Here is a 14,916-nt window from a genome sequence, read left to right as displayed (position 1 = left end):
CCTCCTAACTTTGAAAAACAATAGTGAGAGAAAATGAAATTATCTGCCTTTTACCTAGATTGAGAGTAGGAGTGGAGGCTGCTTTGTTGTCTACAGAAGGAAACGTAGACCTTCTTTCAGGGATAAGAACCCATAAAATTCTTCCCACTGAAGTTTTGGTGTCAGAATGAGCATTTTTATTAGAAGAAAGCTGTAGCTTTAAAAGAGAGATTGCTCACCCCAGTCTTACTTAGAACAGCTGTCTCTCTCACAGTGATTAAGGTCTGTAATTGAAAAGGCTGCTGTGAGGGTGTGTGTTTATAATGAAGCTCTATTTTTGATTTTGTGTTTTGCTGTACAGTGTGGGAGCTGTGGAATTTTGCCATTGCTTTTTACTTTGTTCCAGAACAACCTTAGTTCTTATTTTGTTTGAAACTGAATTTCCTCTGATGAAATTCCAGCCATGGCGTGACTGTGTATTATTGCTCTTGTTGTTTGTGGGGAGTGAGAGCTAAAACTTGCTGTATTTGTTTGTTGTTGCAATGGCACAGCTGCATTTTCCACTTTTCCTAGCAGAGTCAAGGCCAGTGCAAGATGTCCCCTCAGCAGCACTGGCCACGCAGCCTCCATGGGCTATGTACCTGCCAAGGGGCTGTGGCAGCCAGGTACCAGAATGAATAGATGTTTAAAGAACATTTTGATGTATGCTGAACTGCACTATTACAAAGCCTTGATTTTCCTCACCTGTAACTTGATGGCTGAGTCACTCATTTGGAAAACAGCTACAGCACTTTAAGGGTTTATTGCCCCTTTGACAAAAGTTACAATCTGGTAATAGGGGAGAGTGAGAAGGACGTAGGAGTGATCCTCAGTTACTTCACTGAAGTCCCATGATAGTCAAACTACCTGAAGGAGCAGCTTGAGGGACACCACTGAACTTCGAGCTGAAGAGGCTGAGGGTTCCTCAAATTCTGTTCTCCCAGCTTTCCTGATAAATTGGGCACCTCTGCCAGAGGGGACGTTACAAACAGGTATGGGGAGTTAAATAAGTCAGTAATAGCTGATGTAGCTGTTTGCCCCATATCTACATGTTACCTGTTGCCATGTCTGTTACTTGTAAACTACTAATCAGTTGCTGAAACTGGTTTTGCCTTAAAGAAGATCTTGAAATACCACATGGAATCGTGGAAAAAGAGGGAAAAGATGAGGAATGTCCAGATTTTCTGAGCATGAAGGGCAGCCTGTCATATTTTGCCTAGCCAGGAAGGCTTATGGGAGGACTTTTCAAAGATGTGATGAAAATTGCAGAAGTTTAAGACTGGTAAAATTTACTATGCAAGTGGCTGGAGCTTTGTACTTTGTCATTATGATGATTAGGTGGAGAACTCCTTTGGGTGTGAAGTATGATAGTAGCATGCTCTTTGCACAATGTGGCTTGAGCGGCTGCAGCTATTTATCTTCTGAATGTGATGCCTTTTTGGTTAGGTAGCTTTTCTACTTGCACTGTTGAGTTGCTAATTTAAAAATAAAATTAACAGACAAACAAAACCCCCCAAAACTCTCTGTTGGGGACTGAAAATCTAGTGAAAGGCATGTTGGAAGAATGCTGTTCTGGAGCAGTAGGTGGGGACACTTATTACAGTTCCTAAGCACTGTGCCCTAGGGGTGTATGATCAAGATGGGCAACTTGCCAGTGGTTGTAAAAAGATTTAAGGAAGATGTATTCTCTGAACTATGATGAAATGCCTTCTGTGATACCTGTTGGAGGCCCACTAACATTAGGAGGAAAAGGTAAGATTCACTGATGAGAGGAGCTGTAGTGGATCATTTTAACAGGCCCTTTGGCACAAGCTTAGCTGTGCAGGATGCCTAGGCTTTTGAAGAAGACTCAAAATATTCTTTGTTCTTGCTTCATAGCAACAGTATTTTCATGCTTTAATGTCCCTGATCACCTTATCTATGCTTGCTTTTGTTGTGGCTGATCAAATCAACCCTAGATTACATAAAGCTGCGGAGTTGGTAGTGTGATACAAGCTCAAAATGTGCTAGACAGTTTTAGAGCCATATTTTTTCTAGAGATGGCAAACTTGTAATTAGAATTCAGTTACTACCATGGTGATTAAAATTCAGCAGTTGTTTTATGCATGATTTATATAAAAGAGGAAGTGTCTGTTACAGAGTGGGAAAAGAGGTGGGTGGACTAACAAAATTTTGCAGTAGAAGTTGCAATTTAAGAGAGTCCATAATTAATATGCTCTCCAAACTGGTCTTGCATACACTTCCGAAATCATAGTGAGGAAGAAGAAATAGAAGCTCCAAGGAAACTGTTGTGTTGAAAATTACTTGTGAATTTGTGGAAGTAACGCTTTCAGGTAGTTAAGCACTGTTGCATCTGGAGTTTGTGCTGCTGGTTATAACGTTGTGTGGATACATTATCTAATTAATCACTGTAGTCTAAGCAAGGATTTTTACAGAGATATGTATGTTAGTACTTAGTTTTTGATTGCTGTTCATTTGGAAACGTACCTCTTGGGATTTATTGTTGCAATGCCCACAGCAATGTGTTTGTGAAAGAGAAGTGCAAATAGTATTGCATTGCTGGTTCATATTGTGCTTCTCTTTTTGGATCTCCTTAGGTCCCCCAGATCAGTTTGGGTCGATGTTCCCCGTAGATTGAGAATTACAGTGCTTGGGAATATTTAGGAAACAATCCCCACTCATGTACATAATTGAAAGGCTTAATGTAGGTGTGCAGTTCCCCCAGCTCCTTCCACAGATTGTGATAAGAAACATACTTACAGAAGGCCTAAGCGGAGCCTCCCTAAAAACTCTTTTTCTTTGCATTGGCTACCTGGGTATCACATGAAGATTATACCTGTTTGGTGTCTGAAGTGAGGTGGGGAAGATGGTGGCCATTGCAGTTCTACAAAGGTGGAAGGACCTGACAGCATGTAATGAGCTCCTGTATCATTGCTAACATCGCTGTGAAGGATGAGGATAATCTCCCTGTTTTGCAGGTGTGGAATATGAGGTTTGGTTTGCTCAGAGCTGTGCAGGAAGCCTAGTATATTTAGGAAGCTCATATATCTGTGTCATGCAGTTACACTGCAAAATGATCCTTCAACCTGGTTATAAAAGTGTAAGAAGGAGCGGAGGAAGAACATTATGAGAAAATACCAGTATTTCATATCCTGCCTTTAATAGATGGAGCAAATAAAACATGGATTATTGGGTGACATTACCATGTTCTGCTGAACTGCTGCTGTTGAACTTGGAAAAATATGAATATCAAATATTTGTCATTTTTGGAGATGGAGTGCTAGATCCTCCGCAAGTTAAATTCTAATAATTCAAGCAAAGATGGAAGCCAAGGCCTGCTTTAAAATAAACATTTAGTGAAATTCAGGGTCCCTTGGCTTTTCTGGGGCTTAGATTTCATTTGAAGTCTGCAAAGGAGTTGCAGAACTACAGTAATTAAATTAGCTGTGTTCTTTAATGGTCTTTAATATAATTAATGCTTACACGTATGATGTAGCTTTCCCCACTAAAGAGAGAAGCTGCTTTTATTGACAGCTGAAATTATAAAGTACTATAATGTTGCAGAATAGAAAATAGAGAAATTACACAACTTAATGGATTTCTTTTATTTTAAGTTAGTGTATAATGAATATTATTTAGAAAGCCTAAAAATAAGAGAAATATTTCATATAAATCAAAAAATAAGGCATTCAACTCAGCTAATGGAGTTTTTGTTGTCTTCTAATCACATAAATCACTGTACATATTATCCCAAAGTATAATGTCAGACTGTATTAACCCTACATTCATAGCAAAAATTGTCAGAATACTTAATATGTCACTAATATCTTTGTGAAATTTACCACATTTAATTATTGCAATCATACATTCCATGTCAGAGCTTGAAAATTCATTATCAAGTCTTGTTATATATAGTCCATTTTTATATATGTAACTTTTTTGTTTGTCAGTTAATTAGAAGCATTTGAGTTAATATAAATTAGCAGAACAATTTAAGTAAAAGCATCTGCTATAGGCATAGGTCTTAATTTGGCAATTTTATAATTAAACAGCATCACAGGTATTCTACTTGCGTTATCTCAATTTATAACTTTGACCTGATGGATACTGTACAGGTTTTTTTTCTCTCTTCCAAACTGGTGTGTTTCATTGTAATCCTCCTGTATGTCTATTAGCAACTATGACAGTGCAATTTGAAAGAAGTATTTATTTATAGATTTAATCTAATTTGTATTGTAGGGGTTAATTTTGGCTTTCTAGGATAAATATCAAAAGCATTTTCAACACCTTATAGAATTAGTGGAATTTTTTCTGTGTGTGTTCAAATTTTTTGCTGTCTCATGTGATATATATATATATATATATATATATATATGGAGGTAGATTTTCCTTCTTTTGCCTGTACTGGAGTGTAACACCAGCAGGACCATTTACATTTTTTTGGTCTAATTTTTCACTGTGTTGCTCTGGATTTTTGAAAAAATTTCTGTCAGTTAATTTTTAGATCTGTATTAGATAAGTTTGTCTTTAATAAATCACTGCCATTAAAAATGTAGGTGTTGAAGTCAAGCAAGGGATATTCTAGGCACTGATGTTTTTCTAAGAATAGAAAGTCAGTACGTTTTTGTGGTTGCCCCTGACCATTAAGATTGGAGGAAGGTTCTTGGAGAGAATTTCTAGCCAAGCCATATACAGGTAATCAGACACTACTCCTTTTCTTGCCACTGGAAGACTCCTGTTTAGACAGAGAGGAAAATAAAATTAACATTATAAAGACAGGGGTAGCCCTGATAACATGCATCTCACTAAATATTGAGTAGACAACATCAGCTGTTCATATACAACTCTGAATGTTCATCATTAGACTACATGATTGTTTTAATCTTATAAAGCACAAAGCTACCATTAGGCCTTCATCTTGCAAACTCTTGCTCACCTGGTTAGTGCCATTAACATGGCTAGTTGTACTGGACAGGGACTGCTTGTGCTTGTTTCTAACCTTAAACTGGTAAAGAAGCATTTTTGGGGTCGTGACACCCACACATAATATGATTTTTTTAAAGGATAAAAATACAGTACATGCATAGTTTTGCATTCCATCATCTTATTTTCTGATCTGTAATTACTGTGAGGTGGGAGTTTTAAAGTACGACTCAATTTATGGTAAACATTACCTCATCAGTCCTTTTTTGGAGACTGAATTAATAGAGCTAAAGAGGTTTATCTGTGCATCACAAATACTAACTAACTTATTGAAGCTGTGTATAAAAAAAATGTGGCTCTAACTAAAAATTGATTCTGAAATTGGCTTTTTTTTTATTATTGGTGACTTCTTTTTCTTTATGCAATTGCATCATCCTTATTCAGTTTTATATAGTTCCAAGTAAATGTTGGCTAACGACTCCATTTGTTATGTGCAAACTAAAAGAATCCTTTCTCTAACTTCGAGTTGTTAATAGTTGGGGGAAAAGAAAGGAAAATGTGCATTTTCAGCAGGTGAGTAAGCAAGTGTAACACTCAACATGTAGATTTGGATATGAAGATTACATTTTTGACACATTTTCATGAGTAGAGATTTGTTTTAAGCCATCAAGAACTACCAGGAAAGATTCATGTTCAGTGTAGTCCCAGAGAACCATCAGTCCAGATGCAAGTCCTTCAAAAGGTATGTAAAAGATTATTTTTGCCCTCAATGAGGGCTCTAGTCCAGAATCCCTTTACACATTAGATTATTCTCTAAGTTAGAACCGAAATCTTGCAACTCACAGGACAATGAGGTTAGCTGCCCTCGAATGTTCTTGTAAGAGTTCATTCAGACGGACTTGGCGGTAACTCTGATTAAAACAAAACGGGGAAAAGAAAAAAATCAGTTAGGTTACTGATCCTCAGTTCTGGTGCCTTACAGACTTCTATGTCACCGATTGCCTGCAAGATTTTCCACTGTTGCTTCGGCAGCATTGAAAGCCAGGTCTGCTCTGTGGTCCAGAGTGACAGAGATCACAAAATATGAGGCTAAGCCATGCTTCTTGATTAGTATAGTTACATGGGGGCCAGAGTTGTTTACCACTGTGTAAGTCTTCCTGGGGATGGGGATTATTTTTGTACTGACACGGCACCAGAGCTGGTTCAGACATAGTTTTAAAGTATTTATTTGGCTATTGAGTATAGGAACTCTGCAGAACCTCCTTTGTGCTATTGTTTGATGGCAGTTAACATGTTAATTCATGTATTTTTTAAGTCTCCAGCTGCCATGCCAGTACGGCTGAACATCAGTGTGTAAAGGAGCACCTTGCCAGAAATTCCTCTTTTGAACAGGAGACCAGGAGTCTGGAGTAAGACATAGCTGCTCTGTGTATTGTGTATTTGTATGGACTTTTACAAATTGCATAAATGGCTGTTACTTTGAGATTCGGCCAAGATTACTTTATGGTCAAGCTAAGGCCCTCAAAGTTTTTATAACTTAACACAAGTCATAGGGAACAAGAGAGCAGGGCAGGTTTGTGTACCGGGAGGTGGCAGCGTGGGAGATAGATGTATCTTAACTGGTCTTATAAATTATTCTCTCTTTCTGTGGAGAAGGTAAAGAGCTGGTTTTTCTCCATTCAGACCTTAAATTTTCCTTCTCTACAGAAATTTTGCTGTTCTTTTACACATGTTATATAGGTAAGAATCCTCATAATTTAGCCACTTGTTATCTCATGAGAGTCATCCTATAACATCACCGTTTATCTGTGCTGCCAGGGTTTTTCTCTGTTGAATTTTAAATGTGTTCTAATGTCCTTCGCAAGATTCCCAGAACTGCCTTACTTCTGAAGATAAGGGGCATATCTTTTCAGGTGTCTAAGCTAAACTTTTTATTACTGTTCTTGTTTTATACAGAGATTTAGCATTTTCATATTGCTGACTGCTTTCAACTTACAGGTTTTTTTCCTTGTTCCTTAGTTAGTGATCTAGACAAGACCAAGCTTAATCATGTTTGGTTTTTTTTCCTGTTGTAACCTCACTTGTTCTGCACGCGAGTGTGGGTATCTCAGATTACGTTCCTGTTGTCTTTTATACTGATATGTTCTAGGGGTTCTGACTCCCAAGTTTTGATGATTTATGCTGAGAGTACTTCAAAAGTTTTCTGCCCACAGCTGACTACTATAACTTTATGCTGGTTATCAAATCTATGAAAAGGGTAATACAGTGAGCAGTCAGTCTGCTTCCCAGCTGCTGCAGTCCGTGGTGTATAGTGTGCTATCTTAAATCACCATTGATTTCAGCTTATGTTAATATGTCAGGCTGTGACCTCTAGAGGCTCTGAGCTCAGAATCACTATCCTTGCTCTGCTGAGGAAGTTACCAGCACCATAAAGTGGGGATAACTAAACGCTCAGTGCACTCAGGTTAATCCAACAGGAACCATAAATAAAATTGCTAGATTAATTCTCTGTGAGTTACAGGACAACTTGTCTCTTAAGGGTGGAAGAGTTTGCAGTATCCTTTTGGCACTGGCCTGATGAAGCCTGGCACTTCATTGCTAAAAAGGTAGGGCCCAACAAAATTAAAGAGCAGCCTGCGCTCTAATTCACCCAGTGGATCAGCCAACATCAACCTTAGAGTGCTTCTGAACTGCAGGAGAACTCCTGTGTTGTAGGCAGGTTTAGCCTTCACTCTGCCATTCAGGTAAGAATCCGTGTTAAATCATCCCTTTGGAAAAATTTCTAGATCCAGTTGTAGGGTCTGGATTCAGTTTTCAATTTCCCAAGTGGTGAATGTTTGGAACTGCACTCTTTAAGAGGTTCAAGCTCTGAAACAGTGGAGCCATTTAATAAACCTCTCAGAAGATCTTATTAGCTCAGGCTCAGTGCAGCACTGTGTGCCTTCTCGTTCAGAGGTGATTTTCATCTGGCTGGCTCTGATGTGGGCAGAACTCCTGGAAAATACTGTGTAAACATGCCAATGTCTTACAAAGTGCTGAATAATGCAATCATAACACACCTCTGCAGTGTTTACAATATAAATCCAATTTGTAAATATCAAATAAAGGTTTGTACGTGTCATATTTCTAATTCCATATCTGGTATTTCACATTTTCTTACTACTCGCTTCAAACATTTGGAGTGTAAGAAAAGGTACACATGTGAAAAAGTAGGCAAGGCTTTACCTTTTCCTTGAATGCTTCCAGCTCTGCATCTGTAATTTTCCATGGTGTCTCTCGCTTTAATTTCTCAGCAGTTGTTATATCTTTGCAGCTTTCATGGAGACGATATGGTTCAATCATCTCTTCAAAGAACTTCCAGCTGAAACAGGAATTACAGTGGAGGCCTTGCTGCAGGGTATGAACTCACTAACTTAAATCACAGATACTATGTATAGCAGGCCCCACTGGCTATAATTGTGGCTGAAAAACATGCAAAATCCTTAACAATTCTTTGCTACATTGTGCCCCAAGTTATATCTGTGCCACTTCAATATGTTGGGGTTGGTTGAGGATAATTAAAAGGTTATTTGAGGATAATTAAACACTGGATTTGGCCTATTATAGTTGCAGAGAATTTTCTGCATTTTCCTGGTGGTAGTAAAAATACTGAAATTAGTTCTACAGTAACTCCAAACTGCAGTATATTGGTTCTAATGTTAACAATGAATATGTGTCTCTTCATAAATACTGAGCTTTTATTATTGTTTTAGCATTACCTGCAGCAATCAGCTCCAGCACCTGACTGGTACAGTTTTACTGTTACAGTGTTAAAGAAATGGAGAAACAGGTGATATAAATCTGTGGCAAGGGGCTGAAGAAAATGCTGTAGGTTTTTTCTATATGGGGGCTCAGATTTATGTTCAATTCCCAACTTTTCCACATATTTTCTCTCTAAATTTCAATTTGATTCTTGAGGGTTTTGACTGTCATCATTTGGACAAGCTTATCATCCTTCTGTACTTCCCTGCTTGCCCATTTGTTGAAAGTTTCTATCATCCCACAGAGACCTCAGGGATTTTCTTTTATATTAATGTAAGTGTATTTTTATGAGCACTTGATGCTGACAGGCCTCACTGTGAAGTGAAACAAACAGGGGGCTGGACACAGGTTGGACTTTGCTATATGGCTGGGAAATCAAGAGATGGGTTAAAGGCTGTGACATGCAGCGTTTAATGTTGTTGTTGCTAAGTAGCTGGAGAGTTTGTCAACAACCTTAGTGTCTGTTTCAGTATGTAAAAGTGATAATCCTCTTATTAGTGAAATGAATGAGATGCCAGCTGGGAGAGAGATACAGTGGTCTAGCAAGTGTCTGGCACAATATTCACCTGTTTGCTGTTCTGATGCAGCAAATGTGTTTGGTTTTTATGTTAATGCCAGATATGAATTCTTTTTGATAACTTTTATTTATGTAAAATCACTGCATAGTACTGAAAAAAAAGAGAACTATTATACAGAGTTCTTATATAATAAAAAAAATTGACTCAGAGATCAAGAGGGCACTAATAAGTGACTTTAGGTATCTAGTCATAAAATCTTTATGTTCTTTAATTGCGTTTCCTAAGTCAAAATCTCAAATGCACTGTAGAAACAATGGTGAATCTAATATTGTTTTTGCAAAGTTATGTGTGTGTGTAGAAACAGGATATAGAAGGTTTAAGAGACTAATCTGAGATTGCACTTGAACTCAGAGGAAAGGCTTTGGGTGGAGAAGAGGAACTCTTTGACTATGAAATAGCTATGGACCTATCAAGAAGGGAGTAAAGGATGGGATGGAAGAGAGCATAGCAAGATGAGAACATTTTCAGAGGATCTTTAAGACCAAGAGAAATATTGTGAATTGAGTTAGGATTCAGTTATTCCCTGAGCAACTTGCTATGTACTTTTGTCTATATAAAGCAGAAGAAATAGGTGATTTCTATAGAGACATGTTTTAGAAAGCAAGGACTTGAAGGTTTTTGGGTTTTTTTTTGGTTTTGTGGGGGTTTTTTTAGCAAATACAGTTGGAGGTGGAGCTTCCTGAGCACTGTTTTACCAACTTCTTAAACTCTGCCTAAAAGCATCAATTCGGGAGATAAGTTAGTTTTTTAAAAACATTGGACCTTCATTATAATTAAGTGATAGGAGAGTATTACAATATCGTCCTTGTGGGAAAAGATAAGTATGCTTCTGTTTGGCCAGAAAAATGTTAAGTTAATGAATTCATGGTAAAATCCAGAAGGCTGAGTTGGCAGAGATGGTGAGTTTACAAGAGAATTGTGACTGACTGAATAATATGATGAAGGGAAGTCTATTGCAACCTAAAGAGAGATGAAAAGCCATCATAAAATGTCTGTTAAATGTAGTTGCTTGTAAGTATGGTGTCTAATTAGTCTTTATTAAAATTAAGTCATATCATTACAACATAAAGAAAAAGGTTGCCTATAGTTTTGAACCTCTGAGTTGTGATTGTTAAAAGGTTCTTTTCTCTTTCCTGCTCTAGGTACTTAGAAAATGATTGCGGTGAAGTGACAGTGTTGTTCTTTGCAGTGTGTTTTGTTTTGTTTTTTTTAATGCTGAACATAAAAGAAACAAGCTTTTGATAAAGGCTGGCTGCTAAATAATGAATTTTGGTAATGTTTCTTACCTCTCTTTGTTGGGCTTTATATTGATATCACAAATGATATTAATATCAGCAAATTTTATTCTGAATTTGCTTAGAAGTGAAGCCATCCTGAAAACAAAAGAGAGAACGTTTTATCACTATATTTGAGTGCCTTGCATCAAAGAGTACTCATAAATGAGTTAAGATATCAAATGCAGTTGTCTCATTATCTTTAACTATATGACAAATTACTTTAAATGCTTTAGTGTTTCAGTTTCCAATTACAGAACTGGATTGATGTGATTGCTGTAGTACAATTCATTTAACTGATGATTGATGAAAATTACAAAAAATGGAAATGAGTAGCAAACAGAGGGAAGGTTGTTTACATTTTGGGAAAAAATGGTACTTTAAGTATTTGCAAAGGCTTGAATTATAAAGGAAAAATATTCAACATATAGTAGGACAGAATTCTGTAATACTTAAAGAAGGCTTTTGTTATTCTACTATAATCAGAATTCTATGTGTGGAGTGTGTACAACACTGGTGGTGTATGTGCTGGTGAAAATTTGGTTGGGTACATTGATATGCAATACTTAAAGAATCTGTTTCATTTATGAATTTGTATTGATCTACTCACAGGTTGTCTTTACATATTCTCGTAAAAGAGAACTCTTTGCTTTTCTGCCCCAATTCACAGGAGGAGTAGTTTATAGCTTTGTGTGTGTTTGTGCTGAGGTTAGACAGGTTTAGTTAGGTTGGTTTTTGCCTTTGGTTGAAGCATGGTTGGGAACTTGGTGGGTTTTTTTGTTTTGGGGTTAGTGTGTTTGTTTTGGCTTTGGGGTGATGTTTTTTTTGGTATGTAAGGTCTGGAATTTGAAAAGGTGAGACAGTTCCTAGGAGCAAACCATGATAGAAATACATATTTGCTTATGACCTGAGAATTTATTTGTTCTTTTTTATAAAAGAACAATATACTGCTTGTATAAATCTTGTTGTCCCTTGGGGCAATCCTTGTTTTGAACACTTGAAAGAGCAAAGTCTCAACTTCTGTAGAAAGGTTTTATTATTTCGAGAATTGTATATTAGCAAAAGTCCAGGTAAATTTAATTTCTGAATTGCAAATACAATGGATGAAATTATACTTGGGTGTTGTTGTATTAGATCTATCTAGGGAATTCAATAACCACCTGGCCTCTGGATTTGTGTCTTTGAAGGCTTCTGTGTGTGGTGGGTAGAATATGCTGTTGAGGAAAGCTAGTGTTTAGGTAGAAATACATACACATATTGTTTTCTTGGAGACAGACTAGGTCATTGTTAACTGTACTGACCATGCTTTTCACTCTGGCTTTTGTAGGACAAGCAGTGTATGCAGGTGCCAGAACTGCCTCTGTGAAGATTTGTCATGTTTTGACAAATCCCATTTGATGTCAAAACCTCTGACTTCCTCCTAGCAAAATTTGGTGACTTGAGTGCTTAGATCCAGGAGCCAGTTGTGGTCCTGAACAGCCAAGCTTGGGCAGACTCTGGACAGGGAGGAGAGAACACTTCCCTGCAGGTCCTTGAGCAGCTGTAAGGCTTTTTTTACCCAACAATAACAGTTTGTACAAACATTTGTGAATCTCTTCTACAGAAGTATGTTAACTTTAGGGTAACCCTTACAACTGACTGAGCCACAGTGCAGTAAAGGTTGTTTTATGTGAAAGCAAAAGCTTAAGGGAGCATCCCCTGTGGCACTGTGTTGTAATCCTAGTGGTGCTGGCTAAATTCTAACTCTTGTCCTTTGTGCTTGTTTTCCACTAGAGTTTTGGTTGGATATGTTGTTTTTAACTTGCTACATGGTGCTGCTGCTCTTTGTTAAGTAAGCAGTTACTGACTTCCATTGCAAATTGGCCTGCTTCCACCAGTGGTGAAATGGCTGTGCCTCTAGTGTGTAAAGTGCTTTGGAAGGAAAGGCCCTCTATAGAGTGATGATGAAAATAAGTTTATATTAGTACCTTTCATTTGCTTGAAGGCGAATGATGATTATGAAATCTAGACTTTTTTTTAAAAAGCTAAGTCAAATCAACTTGGTCTTAGAGTTGATTAACTTGCTTTTTAACTTCTTTACATTTTTACCATGGTTAATCACATTTATGTGAGCTATCTGTCTGTGGTATTTGCATATGAGAAGCTTCATGTGCAATTTCACTTACTGTTAACTGGACAACCTCATGTAAATCCCATAAAACTAATTATATTCTCATTACAGAGTGCAGACCACTCTTCTTAGAGAAGGGAATGTGAGCTGTTAATGGCAAAAATTGCTGGATGTGAGTTTCCTTTGGTAATTGCCATTTACATTGAGCCTTGAGGGCTATGCCATAACCTCAACGCCTTTCTATCAAGTATATAATTTTTTTCATGCTGCCCACAGTACAACAAATCAGTCGTGCTGAGAAATTCCCAGCTTCCTGCTCTATATGCATTATATTCACCATCAATTCAAACTCCTTAAACAGTGAGACAAATATAGTTATATTTACACTAGTTTTTCTTCTTCAATCCTATTGACTTTTCCTCCAGTGAAGATCCTTAATTTACAATTTTTCCACTTCTTCCTGATAGTTAGAATGTAAGGAATCAGGATTGTTAGACCTGGAACAACATATAAAATTGCAAGAAGATCAAATTAGTGCATTGCATGATAAAAACTCCATCCTTCACTTCATCAGTGTTGGATGTAAGTTAATCTTAAAACATTTAAACCAGACAGAAAATTGACTATGTAATGTTAAAAAACCAGTTTTGTGGAAGTTCCCAAGCCTGTTTTTATATTTGCTAGGACAGAAATCTCTCTCCCTGCAGTTCTTACTCAAATTCCTTACCTCCATCATCAAACAGCCACCAAATGTCAATTGTACCTTTTCCTTGCTTCTTTTTAAATTGAGTGCTGGCTTCTAGCAGCTTCTGATTGAATTCACCCACATGCATTGACTGTATTGTGTTAATGGTACTCTCTGTAATGAGAAAGAAATATGGAAGGATTTCTGACAAGTGAGGCAACAAGTAGCTTTAGGGAGTCAAGTGGAGAGAAAGCTTCAGGAAAATGAACTTTTCTGACATAATTTCTAGACCTTAAATCTGAAAAAATTTACAGCGCAGATGCTATGGACTTTTAATATACAAATACACACAGAAACCAAAGCTTGTGTAGTACTTTGTCACTAGATTGTAACATCTTGAAAAGGGTTATCTCATTATTTGTTCTCTGGATCTTTTTAGTTAACCTAAAATTCACTGGGACCTTAAAAAGCAATTGGGAAATATCTGATAGATTTTAGAAGTAAATGGCATTATTTTGCATTATTTACAAGCTCAGCTGTCTGTTGTAAAATACAGAGCTGCCTGAAATGCACAGTAATGGTGGACAAAGAGAGCTAACAGGGTACATCAAGAGCATGGGCGAAGGGCGAAGCTAAGCCTGGAAGGCAGAAAACGTAAGCATATATGGCAACTTCCCTATGCTTGAGAGGATCATTGTTAATTGAAAATAAACTTTTGATTCTTGCTGTTTGCTTGGCTGGCTTTTAAAAGGTACAGTCTTGCCTGTGTACTAACAATGTCTTCTCTCATTCTGTCTTTTGAAGCCTGTGGCTTTATTACTGCTTCTCTTTCGATGATTTCAAAGAGGTGATGTCAGAGCAGTATTTTAAATGGAGCAAACAGGCTTCTTTAGAGGTTTTACTCTGATCTGCTAGGTTCTGAAAATGCTTTGTTTAGTTTTCCTGTACTTCTAGAGTGTGGACAGGATAGTTCTAAAGCAGTTATTGGCTTTCCTCTACATCTATGCTGGGAAATGCAACGACTCTGGGGAGGATGAATGTATAAGCAAAACAGAGAGGCAGGGATATTTATTAACATCATCTGTCTCGTATATAGAGCCAAAGTGTGTAATACAGATTTCCTTTATGCCTTTCTGAACTAAATCGAAAAGGGTAGTTGAAAAAGGGGTGCACATTCTTGTGGTATTTGTTATAAAAATATATTCTACTGAAGCTTGCAAAATGAACTGAAGTCTGCCAAGTAAAGAATAATGACATTTTATGTTTTCAGTCTGTAGATCTTCTTGATACCTGTGGGAGTTGCATGCACAGCCAGATGTAATAGTCTCTGCAGGTGAAAATTCTGAAAATACTTGTCTGCGTACAAGCATGGCTTCGGGTAGGTCATTATCATTACAGCCTAGCAACTGTGAAATAATACCTTTAATACTGTCTGTATTTCTGCATCATTTTACTGTATTTGAAATGTAATTTCGATTTCATCACCTATACATTTAAGTTATGTGTTAATTAGTTACTTGACAGCGT

At 37.3% G+C, this 14,916-nt stretch overlaps 1 protein-coding gene across 2 annotated transcripts in view; it reads right to left on the bottom strand.

Annotated features, from left to right (window-relative positions):
* Positions 1–4,617: 4,617 nt before the first annotated feature.
* Positions 4,618–14,916, bottom strand: part of SLC12A1 (solute carrier family 12 member 1) — a 48,039-nt gene continuing 37,740 nt past the window's right edge. For both annotated transcript variants that reach the window (XM_049812194.1, XM_049812195.1), the window contains exons 21-26: positions 13,432–13,563; positions 13,090–13,201; positions 10,607–10,693; positions 8,167–8,302; positions 5,785–5,852; positions 4,618–4,753 (exon numbers count right to left, since the gene is read on the bottom strand). In XM_049812194.1, coding sequence (XP_049668151.1) covers positions 4,618–4,753; positions 5,785–5,852; positions 8,167–8,302; positions 10,607–10,693; positions 13,090–13,201; positions 13,432–13,563 — 671 coding nt within the window. The remainder of the gene's footprint in view (positions 4,754–5,784; positions 5,853–8,166; positions 8,303–10,606; positions 10,694–13,089; positions 13,202–13,431; positions 13,564–14,916) is intronic.

Source organism: Accipiter gentilis, chromosome 10 (genome assembly GCF_929443795.1).
Source record: "Accipiter gentilis chromosome 10, bAccGen1.1, whole genome shotgun sequence".
Lineage (NCBI taxonomy): Eukaryota > Metazoa > Chordata > Aves > Accipitriformes > Accipitridae > Astur > Astur gentilis.
This window is presented reverse-complemented; position numbering and strand designations above follow the sequence as displayed.